This window comes from Fukomys damarensis, unplaced genomic scaffold (assembly GCF_012274545.1).
Source record: "Fukomys damarensis isolate Sample0158 unplaced genomic scaffold, DMR_v1.0_HiC HiC_scaffold_34, whole genome shotgun sequence".
Classification (NCBI taxonomy): domain Eukaryota; kingdom Metazoa; phylum Chordata; class Mammalia; order Rodentia; family Bathyergidae; genus Fukomys; species Fukomys damarensis.
The window spans coordinates 21,340,773-21,357,288 of record NW_022900946.1 but is presented as its reverse complement, the minus strand read 5'-3'; the positions used below and the strand labels follow the sequence as shown (position 1 = coordinate 21,357,288).

General features: G+C 38.0%; 1 protein-coding gene across 4 annotated transcripts in view; it reads right to left on the bottom strand.

Moving 5' to 3' along the window:
• Meiob (meiosis specific with OB-fold) overlaps window positions 1–16,510 on the bottom strand; it is a 34,314-nt gene extending 17,804 nt beyond the window's left edge. For 3 of the 4 annotated variants that reach the window (XM_010620466.2, XM_033758711.1, XM_010620464.2), the window contains exons 1-6: window positions 16,396–16,510; window positions 12,058–12,134; window positions 9,683–9,740; window positions 7,459–7,590; window positions 3,577–3,649; window positions 1,059–1,254 (exon numbers count right to left, since the gene is read on the bottom strand). In XM_010620466.2, coding sequence (XP_010618768.1) covers window positions 1,059–1,254; window positions 3,577–3,649; window positions 7,459–7,590; window positions 9,683–9,740; window positions 12,058–12,126 — 528 coding nt within the window. In that variant the 5' untranslated portion in view covers window positions 12,127–12,134; window positions 16,396–16,510. The remainder of the gene's footprint in view (window positions 1–1,058; window positions 1,255–3,576; window positions 3,650–7,458; window positions 7,591–9,682; window positions 9,741–12,057; window positions 12,135–16,395) is intronic. The other variant, XM_010620465.2, reaches the window with a different exon arrangement.
• Window positions 16,511–16,516: the final 6 nt, after the last annotated feature.

Below are 16,516 nucleotides of genomic sequence, written 5' to 3'. Positions count from 1 at the left end.
ACTGTATTAGGTAGGGGCAAGAGTGGCAAGCAAAACAGCCACATCTGTAGCTGAGAACTTGCCATCTGGGGGAGTCAGCAGCCTCAGTCAACATGGAATGCCAAGATGCAATTTGAAAAGCATTTGTACTAAGTATGGGAAGAGTCTCTGTATGTTTGTGTTCTGATGATCACGCTTTCCTATATTTAAGAAATGACTCCTGTCCCTTAATTTTAGCCATATACTTTTATCTTGGAAAACTGAATTGTTACTGAGGATTGAATCCAGGGTCTTCACACTAAGCCATACTCTCAGCCATGTTTTATTTCATTGTTTTACTTTAAGACAAGGTCTTGCTACGTCACTGAATTGCCCAGGCTGAGCTTGAACTTGTGATCTGCTTCAGTCTCCCAGAGTGCTGTGATTACAGATATGCACCACCATGCTAAGCTGAAACTTTACTTTGAGATTCTCTAGATCTTTGCACAGTGACTTAGTCTGTCATACCTACAGAACTCAGAACTTGCTGCAATAACCAAGATAGATTCTAGTGCCACAGAAGGTAACACATTCCTGGGCCTGTGGTGTGCTGTCCTACCCTCTTCTCAGCAGTGTTGGTGCACCAGCCCCTAGAGTGGCATACTGATGTTCTCTCTCTTCTCCCATCTCCGAGCAACCTTGAAAACATGGGCAGAGAGCTGATTCCTGGGCTTATTCAACAACCCCTCTTCAGGGAACATCTTGGCTTTTCAAGTCAATACACTTGTCCTTTCTATATGCACTTTTTTCTATATACATTTTTGTTTAACTCAAGTCTCAAAAGCTCTCAAACAGTGGATCATTTACAAGTAAAAATGGTATACTCAGCATTTACCATTTCAATTGTTACTCATTTATAGGTAAAATGTTACTTTCCCTTAAATGAAAAGTGTTATATTTTTCTTAGCCCAATTTGCTACTTATCTTAGTAGCAAAAATTGCCCAACCTGGTTCTGACCACTACATTCCAAACAAATTAGCTGACAAGAGACAGACTCCCTTGCCAAACTGTAGTTGGCTTTGTTGGGGTTATAACTTACCGATCTCACAGCTGCAAGGATATTAATGAAGCTCCCATCAAGACTGTGTCCATTTGCAACAATGTCACCCAATGAATAATAATCACGAGACTCTTTAACAGGTAAATGTATCAAAGAAAGTAACTTGGTGTCTACTTCATAACTGGAACAAACTTTTACCACTGAATGAGTCTCACTGAGCAATAGTTTACAGTTGCTAAATAGCAAAAACACATAAAAAAAAGTTAGTATCAAGTGACTTTTAATAAAAAAAAATACTTCCAGGTTCACAGTCCTATTTTTTTGTTGCTGTAATTTAGGCTAGCTGTCTTAAGAAATTTATGCCTTTGGGCCGGGGATTTGGCCCAGGGGTTCTGCCACCTGCCTAGCAAGTGCAAGGTTCCAAGTTAGATCCCTATATCAAAAAAAAAAAAAAAAAAAAAAAAAAAAAAAAAGAAGGTTTATGCTTTTTACTCCTAGAATTATTGAATAATGTTGCAAAATATTTTTGTCTACAATGTAGACAATGTTTTTCATCTCAGTCTTTATTTCTTCAAAGAAATAAATTATACTTCCAATTGAGAAAATGTTCTAGGGATCAATTTGTGCCTGGGTTGTAGGCATACTAGTTGCCTGACTTTGTCCAAAACCCTGAGCTTCAGTTTCCTTTTCTATAAAATGGGATATAAAGGGTACATTTCACTTGAAATTGGGCACAAGAGTACATGCCTGTAATCCCAGTATTCTGGGAGGCCAAGGCAAATAGGATCACAAGTTTGAGCCCAGTCTGAGCACCTTAGTAGCACCCTGTTTCAAATTTTTAAAAACTAAAGGGGAAGGGTGGCTGAGGATATAGCTCAGTGCAAAGGACCAGGGTTCAATACCCACTACCACAAAAAAAAAAAAGACTCTAAAACTTTAGGGGGTTATAAAAATTCAAGAACTTATCATTTCTCTCTCTTATGACCCTAATTGCTCTGCCTATGGTCAAGGACAGTGTCTTACTTATTTCAATTCTGCTATGAATGGAGTAGATACAGAATTTTTATAATACACTTGAATTGAGGTGCTCATCCCCTTACATGCAATCAATTCCTAAGTGCTTGGAATCCTCCACAGAAATTTTTTTTAGGTTGATCTTGGACTCCTGAGCTCAATCTTCTGCCTCAACTTCCTGAGTAGCTGGCACTACAGGCACACATTAGGGTGCCAGGTTTTCACAGCTCTCTAATTTAGCTTTCTTCTTTTTTTTTCCTTCTCACCTTGGTTAACCACCTCACGGCTTTGATTATCCACATCATCATTTCTCTCCCAAAGTACTGCCTTAGTCTTCTAACTAACCTTCCCCTACAATCCACCCTCTATAGGCAACTGAAGTGATATTCCTAAAGCACAAATATGAAAATATCATTCTCAGCTCAAAGACCTTCTGTGACTACCTATCAAGAAGGAATGAACTTGGATGACAGGCAATGTTATCTGCAAATGTGTTTGCTTCTCCTGCAAGATTCTCTTCCTGCTGGTCCTTGCACTTGGACCGTATTCCAGCTATGAATATGAAATTAACATTTTTGGATGTAAAATAGTTTAACATTGGAAATTTGATGTGGCTCAATCTGATATTAATTGAAAATGTTAGGAGGTTTTATATTTCTTCTGCCAAGAATGTTCTTCCCTCCCTCTTTCCATTCATTCAATCATTCCATAAATATTTATTGAGAAGCTGTTACATGTCAGATCTTAGGGAAAGGAGAACAACATGAAAAAGATATACAAGACCTCTGCTCTCATGAAGTTCACATGTGGGGGGGGAGTCACGAGCTTGATTAATTAGTCAAATAATCTCAAACAATGGCCTGAATTCTGATACTATTAGCATGAGGATCCCAAGTTCTAGTGACTAACTATAAAGACAGTAAATGGGAGAGGCAAAGAAGGTAGCAGTTAAGCTGAGAGATTGACAATTAGAAGCAACAGATATTCAAACAGATGGAGAAAAATGTTCTACACAGACGGAATAGAAAGTACAAGAGTTCTTAGTTTAGGATGACTCCAGAGTGTTCATGAAAGGAACCTGAGCATGTGGATTTTGTTACCTGCAGAGGTCCAGGAACCAGTCCTCCCCTGGTATCAGGGGAAAGCTATACTAAAAACAGCTACTTTTTCATGTTACTCCATGTCAAAGTAAATTATCTCATAAATCATCCCACTTATCTCAAGATAAATATTAAGAGGAAATTAAACTCCAAATTTTCAAATTGAAGTAGAGCGCCTTTTAGTAAGCACTCTGTTAATCTGATCCAAAGTTATTAGTAATGATCCTTTTTATTAATTTTATTGGTATTTTTAGGTATACAATATAATGACATTCATTTGAGATTTGTACCTTTTCATAATATATCTTCTTTCCCCATTCTCCTACCTCCCTTCAACCCCTCCACCCCTCCCTATTTACAAAGAATTTGTTACCATTTTTTCACATTAGTAATGGTCCTTCTAGCATGAAAGTTGTTGAACTTTGAGCTAGACAGATATTTACCTAGGAGTTGCAGGGCTGAACTTTTCTTCTCTCTCTATTTCCTTTCTTTGGATCAGGGGATTTTCAATTATCACTAAAACAGAGGGCAGAGGATTAATCAAAAACAAGTGTACATGGGCCGCGGATTTAGCTCAGTGGTTCCGTTACCTGCTTTGCAGGTGAAAGGTCCGAGTTCAATGCTCCAAAAAAAACCCCAAAACAAACAGACAAAAAAACAAAAACCCAAGTGTACAAACAATGAGCCTAACACTTCTTTCTAAGCTGGTGTCATAAATCCTTCACAGGCACAACATGTGAGAATTAGCCTCCTAGGATGCAGCTATCAATTTGACCCCAAATGACATTTCCAATACTTCATGTTTAAATCTCAGTGTGTGATTCATGTTTATATTATTTTAGTGATTTAGTTGCACTCAACATTTGACCTGCATATAATATTCTTTTCAATAAAACTAACTGACCTCCACTATACACTTACCTTTGGAAACAATAGTGAGGGGAGGAGACAGCAATGCAAAAGTGAGCAGAACTCACCAATTTCAGCTCTGCCACTTTCTAGTTTTATGCAGTCAACGTTTGGGGTTTCAATTTCCCCATGGCCTATAGTAGATCCTGTTTTCTCTGTTTCATATGTTCCTCACATGACTGTTCCCATGACCACCTTTGTCTTCAAATAAAGAAACTGCAGCTCAGTGGTTAAATTAACTTTCTTAAAGTTAGAAAGTAACAGAGTTAGAATTAGAATTTTTCTGATTCAAAAATTCATATTCTTCGGGCCTGGGATTTAGCTCAGTGACACTGTACCTGCCTCACAAGTGCAAAGTCCTGAGTTCAATCCCCAGTACCACAAAAAACAAACAAACAACAACGACAAAAATTTGTACTCTTCACTGTACCACACTAACATCCTATTTATTTGTATAATCATCACAGACTTTAGGCTTTTAAAAATCCCTTATCTCTTGACTCTCACCAATATCAACATATATTTTAATACTAAAATATATATTTATCTCTATATATAATTGATGTTCTATCATTCATCCAAGGAATATTTATAACTGCCCTGGGCCCTAGAAAGTTTGCAAAGTTTTCTGCCTTAGAGTCCGTATGTTTAATAACCTTATTCAACTAGAAAGATACTATACATATCCCTGAAAATTAATACTACAAAGCAATATATGGTTAGGTACTAAATAAATGACATGAGCAACTGGCTGCTTAGCTCTATAGTATAGGAGAGGAGTGGTTCATTATCTGTAGTGTTCTTTCCCACCTTTCTGTACCATAAAGGAGAGCTAATATATGTGCTTTCCTGTTTGTTTGTTTGTTTGTTTTTTGGTACTGGGGAATTGAACTCAGGACCTTGTGCTTGCGAGGCAGGTGGTGGAACCATTGAGCTAAATCCCCAGCCCTCCTGTTTGTTTTGGTTAGAGCTATCATCTATTGAATGACTAAATGTTATATTTTATACTTCATTAAGCATTCACAATAACCTAAGGGGTTACTGGTTCATATAATGTAAATAAATGTTGGGGATGGAATTTGAATCCAATCTATGCTTTCAAAGTCCTTTTTTTTGTTTGTTTGTTTACAGATAGGATCTTGATATAGAGCCAAGGCTGGCCTTGAACTCACAGCAATCGTCCTGTCTCAGCTTCCTGAATGCTGGGATTACAGGCATATACCACCATACCTGGCTGAGTCCTTTTATTTTGTACTGTTAGAGAGATACTAGTGTGAGAAAAAGATGCAAAAAAATCTTTTAACTAAAAGAAAGTTCCTTAAAAATCACATTAAGGAACTTCCAAAGTTACTATACAGATTCCATGCAATCCCAATCGAAATCCCAACAGTATATTTCACAGAACTAGAGAAAACAATCCTAAAATTCATTTGGAACCTGAAAAGACCTAGAATAGCAAAAGCCATTCTAGGCAACAGAGACATGACAGGATATCACAATCCCCAACTTGAAACTATACTACAAAGCCACTGGGATAAAAACAGTATGATACTGGCAAAAAAACAGACCCAAGGATCAGTGCAATCGATTAGAAGATGAAAAAAGAACTCCAGACATACTCAACTACCTCATCTTTGACAAAGGAGCCAGCCATCCTCACAGGAGGAAAGATAGCCTCTTCAATAAATTATGTTGGAAAAACTGTATTTCAACCTGCCAAACATTAAAACTAGACTTCTGTCTTTTTTACCATGCACTAAACTAAGATTGAAATGGATTAAAGATCTAAATATTAAAATAGAAACACTAAACTTGCTGGAAGATAAGTTAGGTAGAACTCTCAAAGACACTGGCATAGGAAAGACTTTATGAACAAATCCTCAGTAACACAGGAACTGGCACAAAGAATCAACAACTGGGATCTCATCTTATTAAAAAGCTTCTGCACTGCAAGAGAAACCACCAACAGAGCTAAGAGACAACCTACAATGTGGGAAAAAATTTTTACCAGCTGCTCCTCAGACAAAGGTCTACTATCTAGAATATATAAAGAACTTAAAAAAAATCAGACTCCTCCCCAACATAAAGACCCAATTCAAAAATGGGCATCTGAAATGAACAGACATTTCTCAGACAAGTAAAATCAGCAAATAAACATGAACAAATGTTCACCATCACTGGTCATTAGAGTGATGCAGATAAAAACAATGCTGAGATTCCATCTTACCCCAGAAATAATGGCTGCTATCAAGAAATTAACCAATAACAAATGCTGTAGGGGCTGTGGGTAGAAAAGAATCCTTCTCCATTGTTGGTGGGAATGCAGACTAGTACAGCCTCTGTGGAAATCAATATGGAGATACCTCAAACAACTACAATTAGAGGTCCCATTTGACTCAGCTGTCCCACTGCTGGATAGCTTTCCAAAAGAATTAAAAGAATCATACCACAGCAGTATAAGCTCACCCATGTTTATAGCAGCACAGTTTGTAATAGCTAAAACTTGGAAACCCAATTGCCCATCAACTGAAGACTGGATAAAAGATATGTGTTTTTTTATAAAATGGAGTTCTACTCAGCCATAAAGCACAAGAAACTAGAGACATTTATAGCTAAATGGATGCATATTGAGGCCATACTCGTAAGTGAAATAAATAGGAAACACATGTGTAAATACAGAATAGTTTCAGCCGAGGATTTAGCTCAGTGGTTCCGCTGCCTGCCTCGCAAGTGCAAGGACCCGAGTTTGATCCCGGTATCAAAAAAAAAAAAAAAAAAAAAACAAAAAAGTCTCTGGGGTTGGAAGTGGGAAGGGTAGGGGAAAGGAAAGAAGGGAAAAGAAAAAAATATGAGAAAAGGAAAAAATGGAAACAAAGTCTTTAAATAGGGAAGGGTGGAGGGGGTGAAGGGAGGGGAAGGGTATGGGGAAAAAATAAGAACCAAGATACATCATGTAAAGGTACAAGATCCCAATGATGAATGTAACTATACTGCATACCTAAAAGGTACCAATAAATTTAATGAAAAAAATCACACTAAGGAACCAAGTGTGGTGAAGTATATATCTATAACCCTTGCACTCTAGAAGACTAGCAGGACTGCTACTTTGTGCCCAGACTGGATAACTTGACAACTTAGTGAGATGCTGTCTCAAAATAAAAAATAAATAAAGGGAGGGGGCTAGGGATGTAGCCCAGTGCAAATATTTAATTCCCAGAAAATGTCTTACCATGTTTATATACTTCAAGAAACATGCTGAATAACTTGCAATATGCAATATCTTGCTCTTAACATCTTGATTTTTTATAAGGTTCTGGAGAATTATAAAGTGTGCCTTATTTCTCTGTGACTCCCTCAGTGTAGTTACCACAAACAGTACAGTAATAGAAACACTTAAAGTACCAGTGCTAACTTACCACAGTCGCCAACCCTGAAGCTTCCAGAAAGTGACTTGATGTAATCTTCATTACCCCAGGATGTTGCATTTACAAAATTGGCTGGTGAATCACGAATGGTGAAACTGAAAGTGAATCTTTCTGATCCAATGTCTAAGGGAAAACCAATGCTTTTATTTTCTAAATGAAAAGTTTTTACTTTGAACAAATGATTGTTTAATCAAATGATCAGTTATTGATAGTATCAAAATGATAAAAAATACTCCAAAACCTGGTAGAAAGTGTTATTTAAGGCTTACATTCTATAAGTTATGCTTTCATGAATTTCAAAGTGAAATAACAAGTTGCCAGTGTAGTTAGTTCACCTCACTATTGCCCCCTTTACTCTTTTCTCCAGTTATCTGTGTATTTGGAAGGAAATGACATGTAGACCTCAACTGTCCAGTTATAAACTTAGATACTCCATTTTTTCTGTTATTTTTATTGTTTTAACCTAAGTAAAAATTCAGGTCCAGTTATTTCAAGCAAATTGTGTGCTAATAAGTAACTACCACTAGGGGTCAGCAAGTACATTTTTGTCCAAAATGAAAATTTATTGTTTCGTGTAATTAAAAAAAGGGCGGGGGATTTAGCTCAGTGGTGCCTCCACCTGCTTCACAAGCACAAGGTCCCAAGTTGGATCCCTGGCACCTAAATAAATAAATAAATAAAACTAATATAGTGGTGATGCACACCTGTAGTGACATCACACAGGAGGATCATGAGTTCATGGCCAACCTGGATTACAGAGCAAAACCTTGTCTCAAAACAAAACAAAAAGTAATACAACTTAACATACACGTCAATATATCTTCAACAGGGATTAATGTCAACCTTTGGAAAGAGGACTAGGATGAGAAGGGTTAAGTTGAAAATAAATTTTATTAACTATAACTGACTGAATTTTTCATGAAAAAACTATTGGCTCTCTAGAGCTCTGACTCACTTGTTATACATTGGCACTATATTTTAACTTTTAATAAAAACACTGATACATGGCCAGGTGTACACCTGTAATCTCAGCACTCGGGAGGCTGAGGCAGGAGGATCGCTGTGAGTTTGAGACCAGCCTGGGCTACATAGCGAGTTCCAGGTCAGTCTCAACTATACAGTGAGACCCTGTCTCAAAAAACAAAACAAAACAAAACAACAAAAAAAACCCCACAAAAACTGATACTTTTAAAGCAATAATAATAAGTTGCTAGTTTTGGCATTCCCATATTTTATCTTCCATATAAAACCATAAAAGTTAAAGGTGATTTGATTTTTTTTTAAACAAGTCCCATTATGTAGTTCAGGCTGGCTTCCAACTTGCAGTAATCCTCCTGGCTTGACCTCCTCAATGCTGGGATTACTGGTATGCGCCACTATACCCAGAAAAAGTGATTTGATTTTAAAACTTAAATTTTAGTCTTGGATTATTTTTCCATTGTTATAAAACTCTTGCGCAGGTCAAATAACTTCATAAAAACCACTAAGGCCAAAGTTAACTGTTTTTTCCATACATGAAAGATGAATTTTTTTCAACGCTTTGATTACCTGAGTAAATATGTAGATACTGCTGCCATACTTTTCTCTCCCTACTCTACTATGACACTTCCCTGCTCAAAAAAACTTTATCCTATCATTTTCTGTCTTGTTTGACATTTACGTATTTGTCATGTCTAAGGCTGAAAGTGATAGATAACCTGGAGTTTTTACTATGGGTCACACATAATGCTAACCCTTACCCATATGAACTCTTGTGCTTCAAACATCAGCTTTACATATCCCATTTTACAGGTACTGTGCACATAGGAGCAATCATAGATCACCTAGCAAGTAAATGAAGCCAGTCAATCTAGCCCCAAGTTCATACTCTTAGACACTATTGTACCTAAAGATATGAGATTATAATTTCTATTTTTTGCCTTTATACAAGTAGAGATGATAAATAAACTCTTATTGAGACAAATTAATAAACTGATCACATTTTAACTATTTGGGGGCATTGTATACCAAAATCCTGTTTGAAAAACATAACATAAAATCACTAAAATTGTGACCTGTTCTCACACATATGGCCTTGAATTGAGTACAACAGAGGAAATGGCCACTGCCCTTAAGGAATTAAACAGGCATGGAGAATTTAATCAGTTAATATTTAACTGATTTGTAGTCATAAGCCACAGTTGATGAAACGAAGCAGAGTTAAACAGAACTCAGCTTTTTCTGTCTGGAAAGCCTTTGACATCTGTTTTTCCAATAACTACACCGATTATTTTCTGAAAAACAAAAGAGTATAGAAGACCAGTATTAAACACAGATGTAGATGGTAAATTTAATTTCATGGACTTGTTATATTTTACTGACTCTAACAAACATTTTTTACTAGGAACTATTGAAATGTATTTATTTCAAACATATAAAAGAACTTCATAAAAGTCATCAATTTCATAATTTCATAAATGTTCATCAATTCCACAAGGAATAGTACAAAGTAGTAAGACAGTTAACTGCTGTTACAAATATAATCACTTAATACTTAGTATATTTCTATTTTTTTTCAATCACTAAATGGAGCATAGTAACTGCCTTATGCTATCAGTCTTTACTAAATTCACCCAAAGTATATGCATAATGCAATTTAATTTGCCATACCCTTCAAGGCTTGCTTTTACAGAGGGTTTTTAACATAAAATTGCTTAACTTCGTAATCCAAACATGCTGGATTAGACTGTAACAAAATATATATTGTTGCTAATAAATCTAAACTCTAAGGTCCTGGATCTTAAATCTTTGATATATTAAAATCTCATTAGAACTTTTACTGTTCTCTTTAATGATTAATAAAGAAAAGTAAAATATCAAAAATGTGCTTTAAGAGATAAAATAATGTAATCCCACCACTCGGGAGGCTGAGGCAGGAGGATTACAAGCTCAAGGTTAGCCTGTGTTACACATTTCTTGTCTCAAAAAAAATTTAAAATAGGGCCAGGGATTTAGATTAGTGGCAATGTGCCTGCCTCACAAGCACAAGGCCCTGAGTTCAATCTCTGGTACCAAAAATTAGCCAGGTGTGGAGGTGCACACCTGTAATCCCAACACTCCTGAGGCTAAGGCAGGAGGATTGCTGTAAATTCGAGACCAACCTGGGCTACACAGTGAGTTCCAGTTGAGCCTCAACTACATAGTGAGACCCTGTCTCAAAAAAGCAAACAACAAAAAAATAAAAAACCTGGTACCAAAAATTAATTAATTAAAGTGAATTAAAAATTATCTTTTTCAGAAAGGAAAAACAAATTTATAGTATTACTAAATCTAGCAACTGATTTGAACTTTGCAATAACCTGTGACATTTCAAATAGAATCAAGCTTTTAAAACTATCAGATTCTGGTTGAGCTATTACCTAGTATTTTTGTGTTTAGACACACTGTCATTTTTTTTTTCTTTTTATTTTGTACCGAGGATGGAACCCAGAACCTTGTGCTTGTGAGGAAGCAGCAGCGCCACTAAGCTAAATCCCCGGCCCTTTTGTCATTTTTTTTTTCTTTTTCTTTTTTTTGTTTTTTTGGTACCAGGGATTGAATTTGGGTCCTTGCACTTGCGAGGCAGGCCACCAAACCGCTGAGCTAAATCCCTGGCCCAGTGTCATTATTTCTTAAATGCCACATACCTGCACCTTCAGTGAATTTTGTTGGATAAACTCAACTAAAGGAAATGTTGAGTTAAACTTTCTAATTGAGGAAGCAATTAACAGTTTACTTTTTAAGAAAAACTATAAGAGCAATAACTACTTTTTAACATTAATAAAGTTTGAATTACAAATTTCTGAAGTTACACGCAAACTTTTTTTTTTTCTTTTTTTGGTACCGGATATTGAACTTAGGACTTTGTGCTTTCCAGGCAGGCACAGTACCACTGAGCTCAATCCCCAGCTTCTAAACTTACATTATTTTAAGAAATCTGTTTCAGAAAAGCCAGTCCTGAGGGACTGGGAAAGGTGAAGAATGTGGTAATTCTTTTCAGTAAGTGCTGCATTTATGCTTCTACTCAGGTTTTTTAAAATAAATAACAGTTTCTGGCCAGGAATTTAGCTCAGTGGTTCTGCCTCTTGCCTCACAAGCACAAGGTCCTGAGTTAGAGCCCCAGCACCCTCCAAAAAACCATTCTTCCACACTCCTCCAAAAAAAAAACTCATAAAAGCAGAATAATGGCATTTAAAACAACTTTGATAATTTGATTAGATTTGCTACTGCTGAATGAAAATGGTTTTATAGTGCTAAATTTGAGCATTACATTAGCCATTTTATTAAATATTAAAATAATGCAAAATAACTTTTGATTATATTGAACAATCACTATCATACCTACAATCATGTCTCCTACTCTACAAAAAAAAAAAGAAAGATTAATTTACATTTAGTTGACATAGATACAAACAAGGTTAGGGGTACTTAGTATCAATTATACTAAAGCAATGAGTGTCCATGCTTGTCAATTACACAAGCATGTGTTCAATGAATCCATAATGTTTATGTAATGTTACCAAATAAACTTTCATTAGCAAATAATTGAACTACTACATCATTTAAACCTACCATATTAGCCATATTTGGATGTAGATCTGAAAGTGCAGTGAAGGCCTTTGATGCAAAGGAGTTTGCCATTTTTATAGCTGTATTTTAGAAGATAAAAGTTGGATGTATAAATTACAACTCTGAAACTATTAAAAATTTCAAAAACTAAAAATATTAAGAAAGTACTGAATATTTTACTCATTCTTTTTTATTCATATTTTGAAAAATTAGTCATTATAACAGTGAAATATAAATTAATATAGATTTAGCTCTATAAGAAACATGTTTAAAGTGTCCTTTTATTGCTGAAGACTGTGGCACATGCCTGTAGTCCCAGCACTTGGGAAGCTGAGGCAGGAGGACTGCCATGAGTTCCAGGCCAGCCTCAGGCTACATAGTGAGTTCATGGTCAACCTGAACTGCATTGTGAGACTGTGTCTCAAAAAAAAAAAGGTGTCCTTTTATTATTTTGAATAACTAAAGCTCACTAAGGTGACTCATGCTTATATCCCAGGAAATCTAGATGCTGAAGTGCTCATCTCAAAAAACAAAAAACCCAAAGTGAATGACATAGCTAAGTTTCTTTCTTTCCTTCCTTTTTCTTTGTTTTGTTTTTTGGTACTGGGGATCGAGCTTGGGACCTTGCACTTGTGAGGCAGGCAGTGGAACCACTGAGCTAAATCCCAGCCCTCTTTTTCTTTTCTTTTTTTTTTTTTAAGACAGGGTATCACTATGTAGTTCAGGCTGGCCTTAAACTTAATATGTAGCCCAGGCTAGTCTCAAACTCAGTGATCCTCCTGCCTCAGCCTCCCAAATGCTGGGATTACAGGTATATGACATAATGTGTGGTGTGGCTCAATTTTTTGTTTTAAAATTATGTAAAACTTAGCAACTTTTAAAATATTATATACATTTAGAGTTTCAGATGATTCAGTGGGACTTTTAAAAATTTACTCATTGGCATCAAACCTAACTAAAAAAATAAAACACAACTGTACTGTAAACACCTCAAATCATAAATTTTGTTGCATTGTGTGTGGGGAAAGGTAGTAATTTTAAAGACACTTTTAGATGCTGAGCTCATGAAGATAAAGGTAATGTCTTACATATTTTTATGGGTGTGGTTGCGGGGGTGGAGAGCTGATGTCTTGGTAAATTGCCCAAGCAGGTCTCCAATTCCTGGGCTCAAGGATTCTCCTATCTTGTCATCCCTGAGGCCTGGAACTGCAGGAATACACTACTATGCCCTCCTATGTGTGTATTTCAATGCTACCTAGCACATAGAAAATACCCATAAATGTGCCGGGTATTTAGCTCAGTGGCACTGTGCCTGCCTCTCAAGTATAAGATCCTGAGTTCAATCTCCAGTACCAGGGGAGGAAAAAAAAAAAAGAAAGAAAGAAAAGAAAAAACCCATAAATATCAAGTGAATAGTGACTTGTCCATAAATAGCATCACTACAAAGTTTTATTATAGCAAAAATTGTAAGCTAAACCAGACTAACAGTCTGACTTGATTTTGCTTTGTTGTAAAACAGCTTCTGTAAACCTGGGCATGCCCTCACCCTAACATCACAATGCAGGGAACCAGAATTCAGGGAGTTAAATATAATTTTGAATTCCAGCACCACTAGTTTCTAGTTACACATTTTGAGATTACTGAACTTAATTTTCTTGTCCTGAAAATGTGGATAATACCACAGGCAATGAGAATTTTAAATAGTGTACACAGTTGCCTGGATGCTCACAGGCTTTCAATAAATGATAGCATTACTTTTTAATATTATCCAGTGTAGTGTAGCAGTTTTTGCATTCAATACAATTCCCACTTCTTTGAGCCACCTGTCCACTGTCATCCCTCATGCCACCTTCCAATCTTCCCAAGACAGAGTTGTCTGCATTCTTAGATCTCTACAAGAAACCTGTCCTACAATCTCACCTCAGTTATCCTGCTCAACCCGAGTAGCCCCAATTCCTAGTTGTTGCTTATGAACTTTCTCCCTCTTAAGAAGGTTGGCAAAGGAAGATAGGGCCCTGCCTTAGCTCATTTCCTGTAGTTTTCCATTGTGATCTTCCATTATAGTTCAGTGCTTCACACTGATTAATATTTGTTTATAAACAATCTAGCTAGGCGTGGTGGCACAGCTGTAATCCCAGCACTTGCGAGGCTGAGGCAGGAGGATCACTGTGAGTTCCAGACCAGCCTAGGCTACATAGTGAGTTCCAGGTCAGTCTCAATTACATAGTGAGACCCTGTCTCAAAAAACAACAACAACAACAAAAAACTCTAACTTGTAATTTAAGGATAATCTGCTATAGTTGGCTTTATTAATAAATGCAAATTTTAGTTAATACCTAATATTACATTTAAATCAAACATTTAAGTTATGGGAACAGATGTGGCCTATATCTTGCTCTTCTGGGCAAATTTTCTGCATTATTTAACTTTTTTAAAAGTGGGGCCCGGGGACTTAGCTCAGAGGTGCTGCGGCCTACCTTCCAAATGCAAGGTCCCCGGCACCAAAAACACAAAAACAAAAACAAAACAAAAGGTCAGATCTGCGCATGTCAGATCCCAGCAGTAGGGCTAACCCTAATGGCCATGGAAGTTTAGGTTTTGGGACGAGACTCTGCTGTGATTCTCCTGCCTCAGCCTCCCAAGTGCTGGGATTACAGATGTGTGCCACCACGCCGGCTATTTTATTTAAACATTGATGTTGGACTAGGCTATTAGTTGGAAGTCTTTTTTATGTGGTCCTTTCACTACAGGGCATTCTCTCCAAATTTCCATCATAAACCACAAATTTTGGAATAGTTTGCTCCTCTTGCTGCTTCCTTGGGAACTTGGTCCAGTTTTGTACTATGAAATTCTAGCTAATTTCCAAACACCCTGAGGTGTCCGTTATTAAGTTGGCTGACTGGTCATCATCTGGAAAATGCTCCAGTGTGGAGACAGAAGAAAGTGTGTAACTTTTCAAAGTAGTTTCAAATTTCTAACACTGCTTTTTTCAAAAAAAGAAAAGAAAGCTGGGCGTGGTGGCGCACGCCTGTAGTCCCAGCACTTGGGAGGCTGAGGCAGGAGGATCACTGTGAGTTCGAGACCAGCCTGGGCTACATAGTGAGTTCCAGGTCAGTCTCACTACATAGTGAGACCCTGTCTCAAAACAACAACAACAACAAAAACAAACAAACAAACAAAACGAAAAGAAAAATGTATGGCTTGCTTAGAAATACTCCCAAAAGTTCCTTATTTTATACTCTCCTCATACATTTACAAGTAACTGACAAGACCAGGGCTGAGAAATTCTAACACAAGGACCTAAAACATCATTTTGGCATGTGCATGTAGCACCATTTCTTTTGCTTTTTTGTTTTTGGTACCAGGGATTGAACTCAGGCCCTTGCACTTGGAGGCAGGCAGCAGAACCACTGAGCCAAATCCCCAGCCCCTAAATCATTTTGTTTTAATTACTATAGTGGTATGCAAGGCTGTTTGTTCATTCAGTGTTTTAACATTGTATTTTGATGGCTACAACTGCATAACATTCTGGAAAAAGTAAAATTCTGGAAAGAGTAAAAAGATCAGCGCTGTGAGAGGGGAGGATGGGTAGCAGAAAGGAAAGGGGTCTGTCTAGGGCAGTGAGACTGGTCTGTAGGATCCTGCAGTGGTAGTTTACTGGCGTGAACTCAGAGGGTACAAACACTAAGAGGGAGCCTAACGCAAACTGAGAAAGAGCAAGTATTTGGGAAGGAAGCTATTTCGAAACAAGGAGCTATACATTTCACAAGTGCTCTTCATGACTATATTCAACAGGTTCTTTATATACCCTTGGGTCTACCCTCAGGTTCTGGTTTTTGTTCTTTGGCACTGGGGATCGAACCCGACACCTTGCGCTTGCCAAGCAGGTGGCGGAACCACGGAGCTAAATCCCCGGCCCTGGTTCTAGGTTGTAAATCTGTCTCTCTTGCCCCTTAAAACTGCTCCGGAGTTCAACCGCAGGGTCTCTTGAGGCGGGCGACCCGAAGCGGGGACCCGAGGAGAGGAGCGAGAGAAGGGACCTGAGGGACCAAGCACTGAAAGGAAGACTTGAGGGCCGGAACCGAAGGGAGGCCCTGAGGAGGGAAACCTCAGGGGGACCCGACAAGAGGAGTAGTTCCCAGGGTGGGGGGATCTGGCGGTGGCCTGACGGGTGGGAGACTTGAGGGAGGCACTAGTGGCAAGAGCCCTAGAGGCTCAGAACCGCGCGCTAGCCCGTGAACCCTCAGGGACCTGCCGGGTGCGACCCGGTTTCCCACAGCGCACACGACTGCCCGAAACCCCAGCCCTAAGAAATGACGTGAGGCCCGTGCAGTTGCTCACTATCTGCACGCCCGACTGGCTGCTCTTCCGGCCGGCGCGGCAGTCGCCAGCTTTCCGCCACTTCTCCACAGAGCGCCGGGGCCGCGGCCCAGAGCGGCTTGATTTCCGCACGCGACCGTTA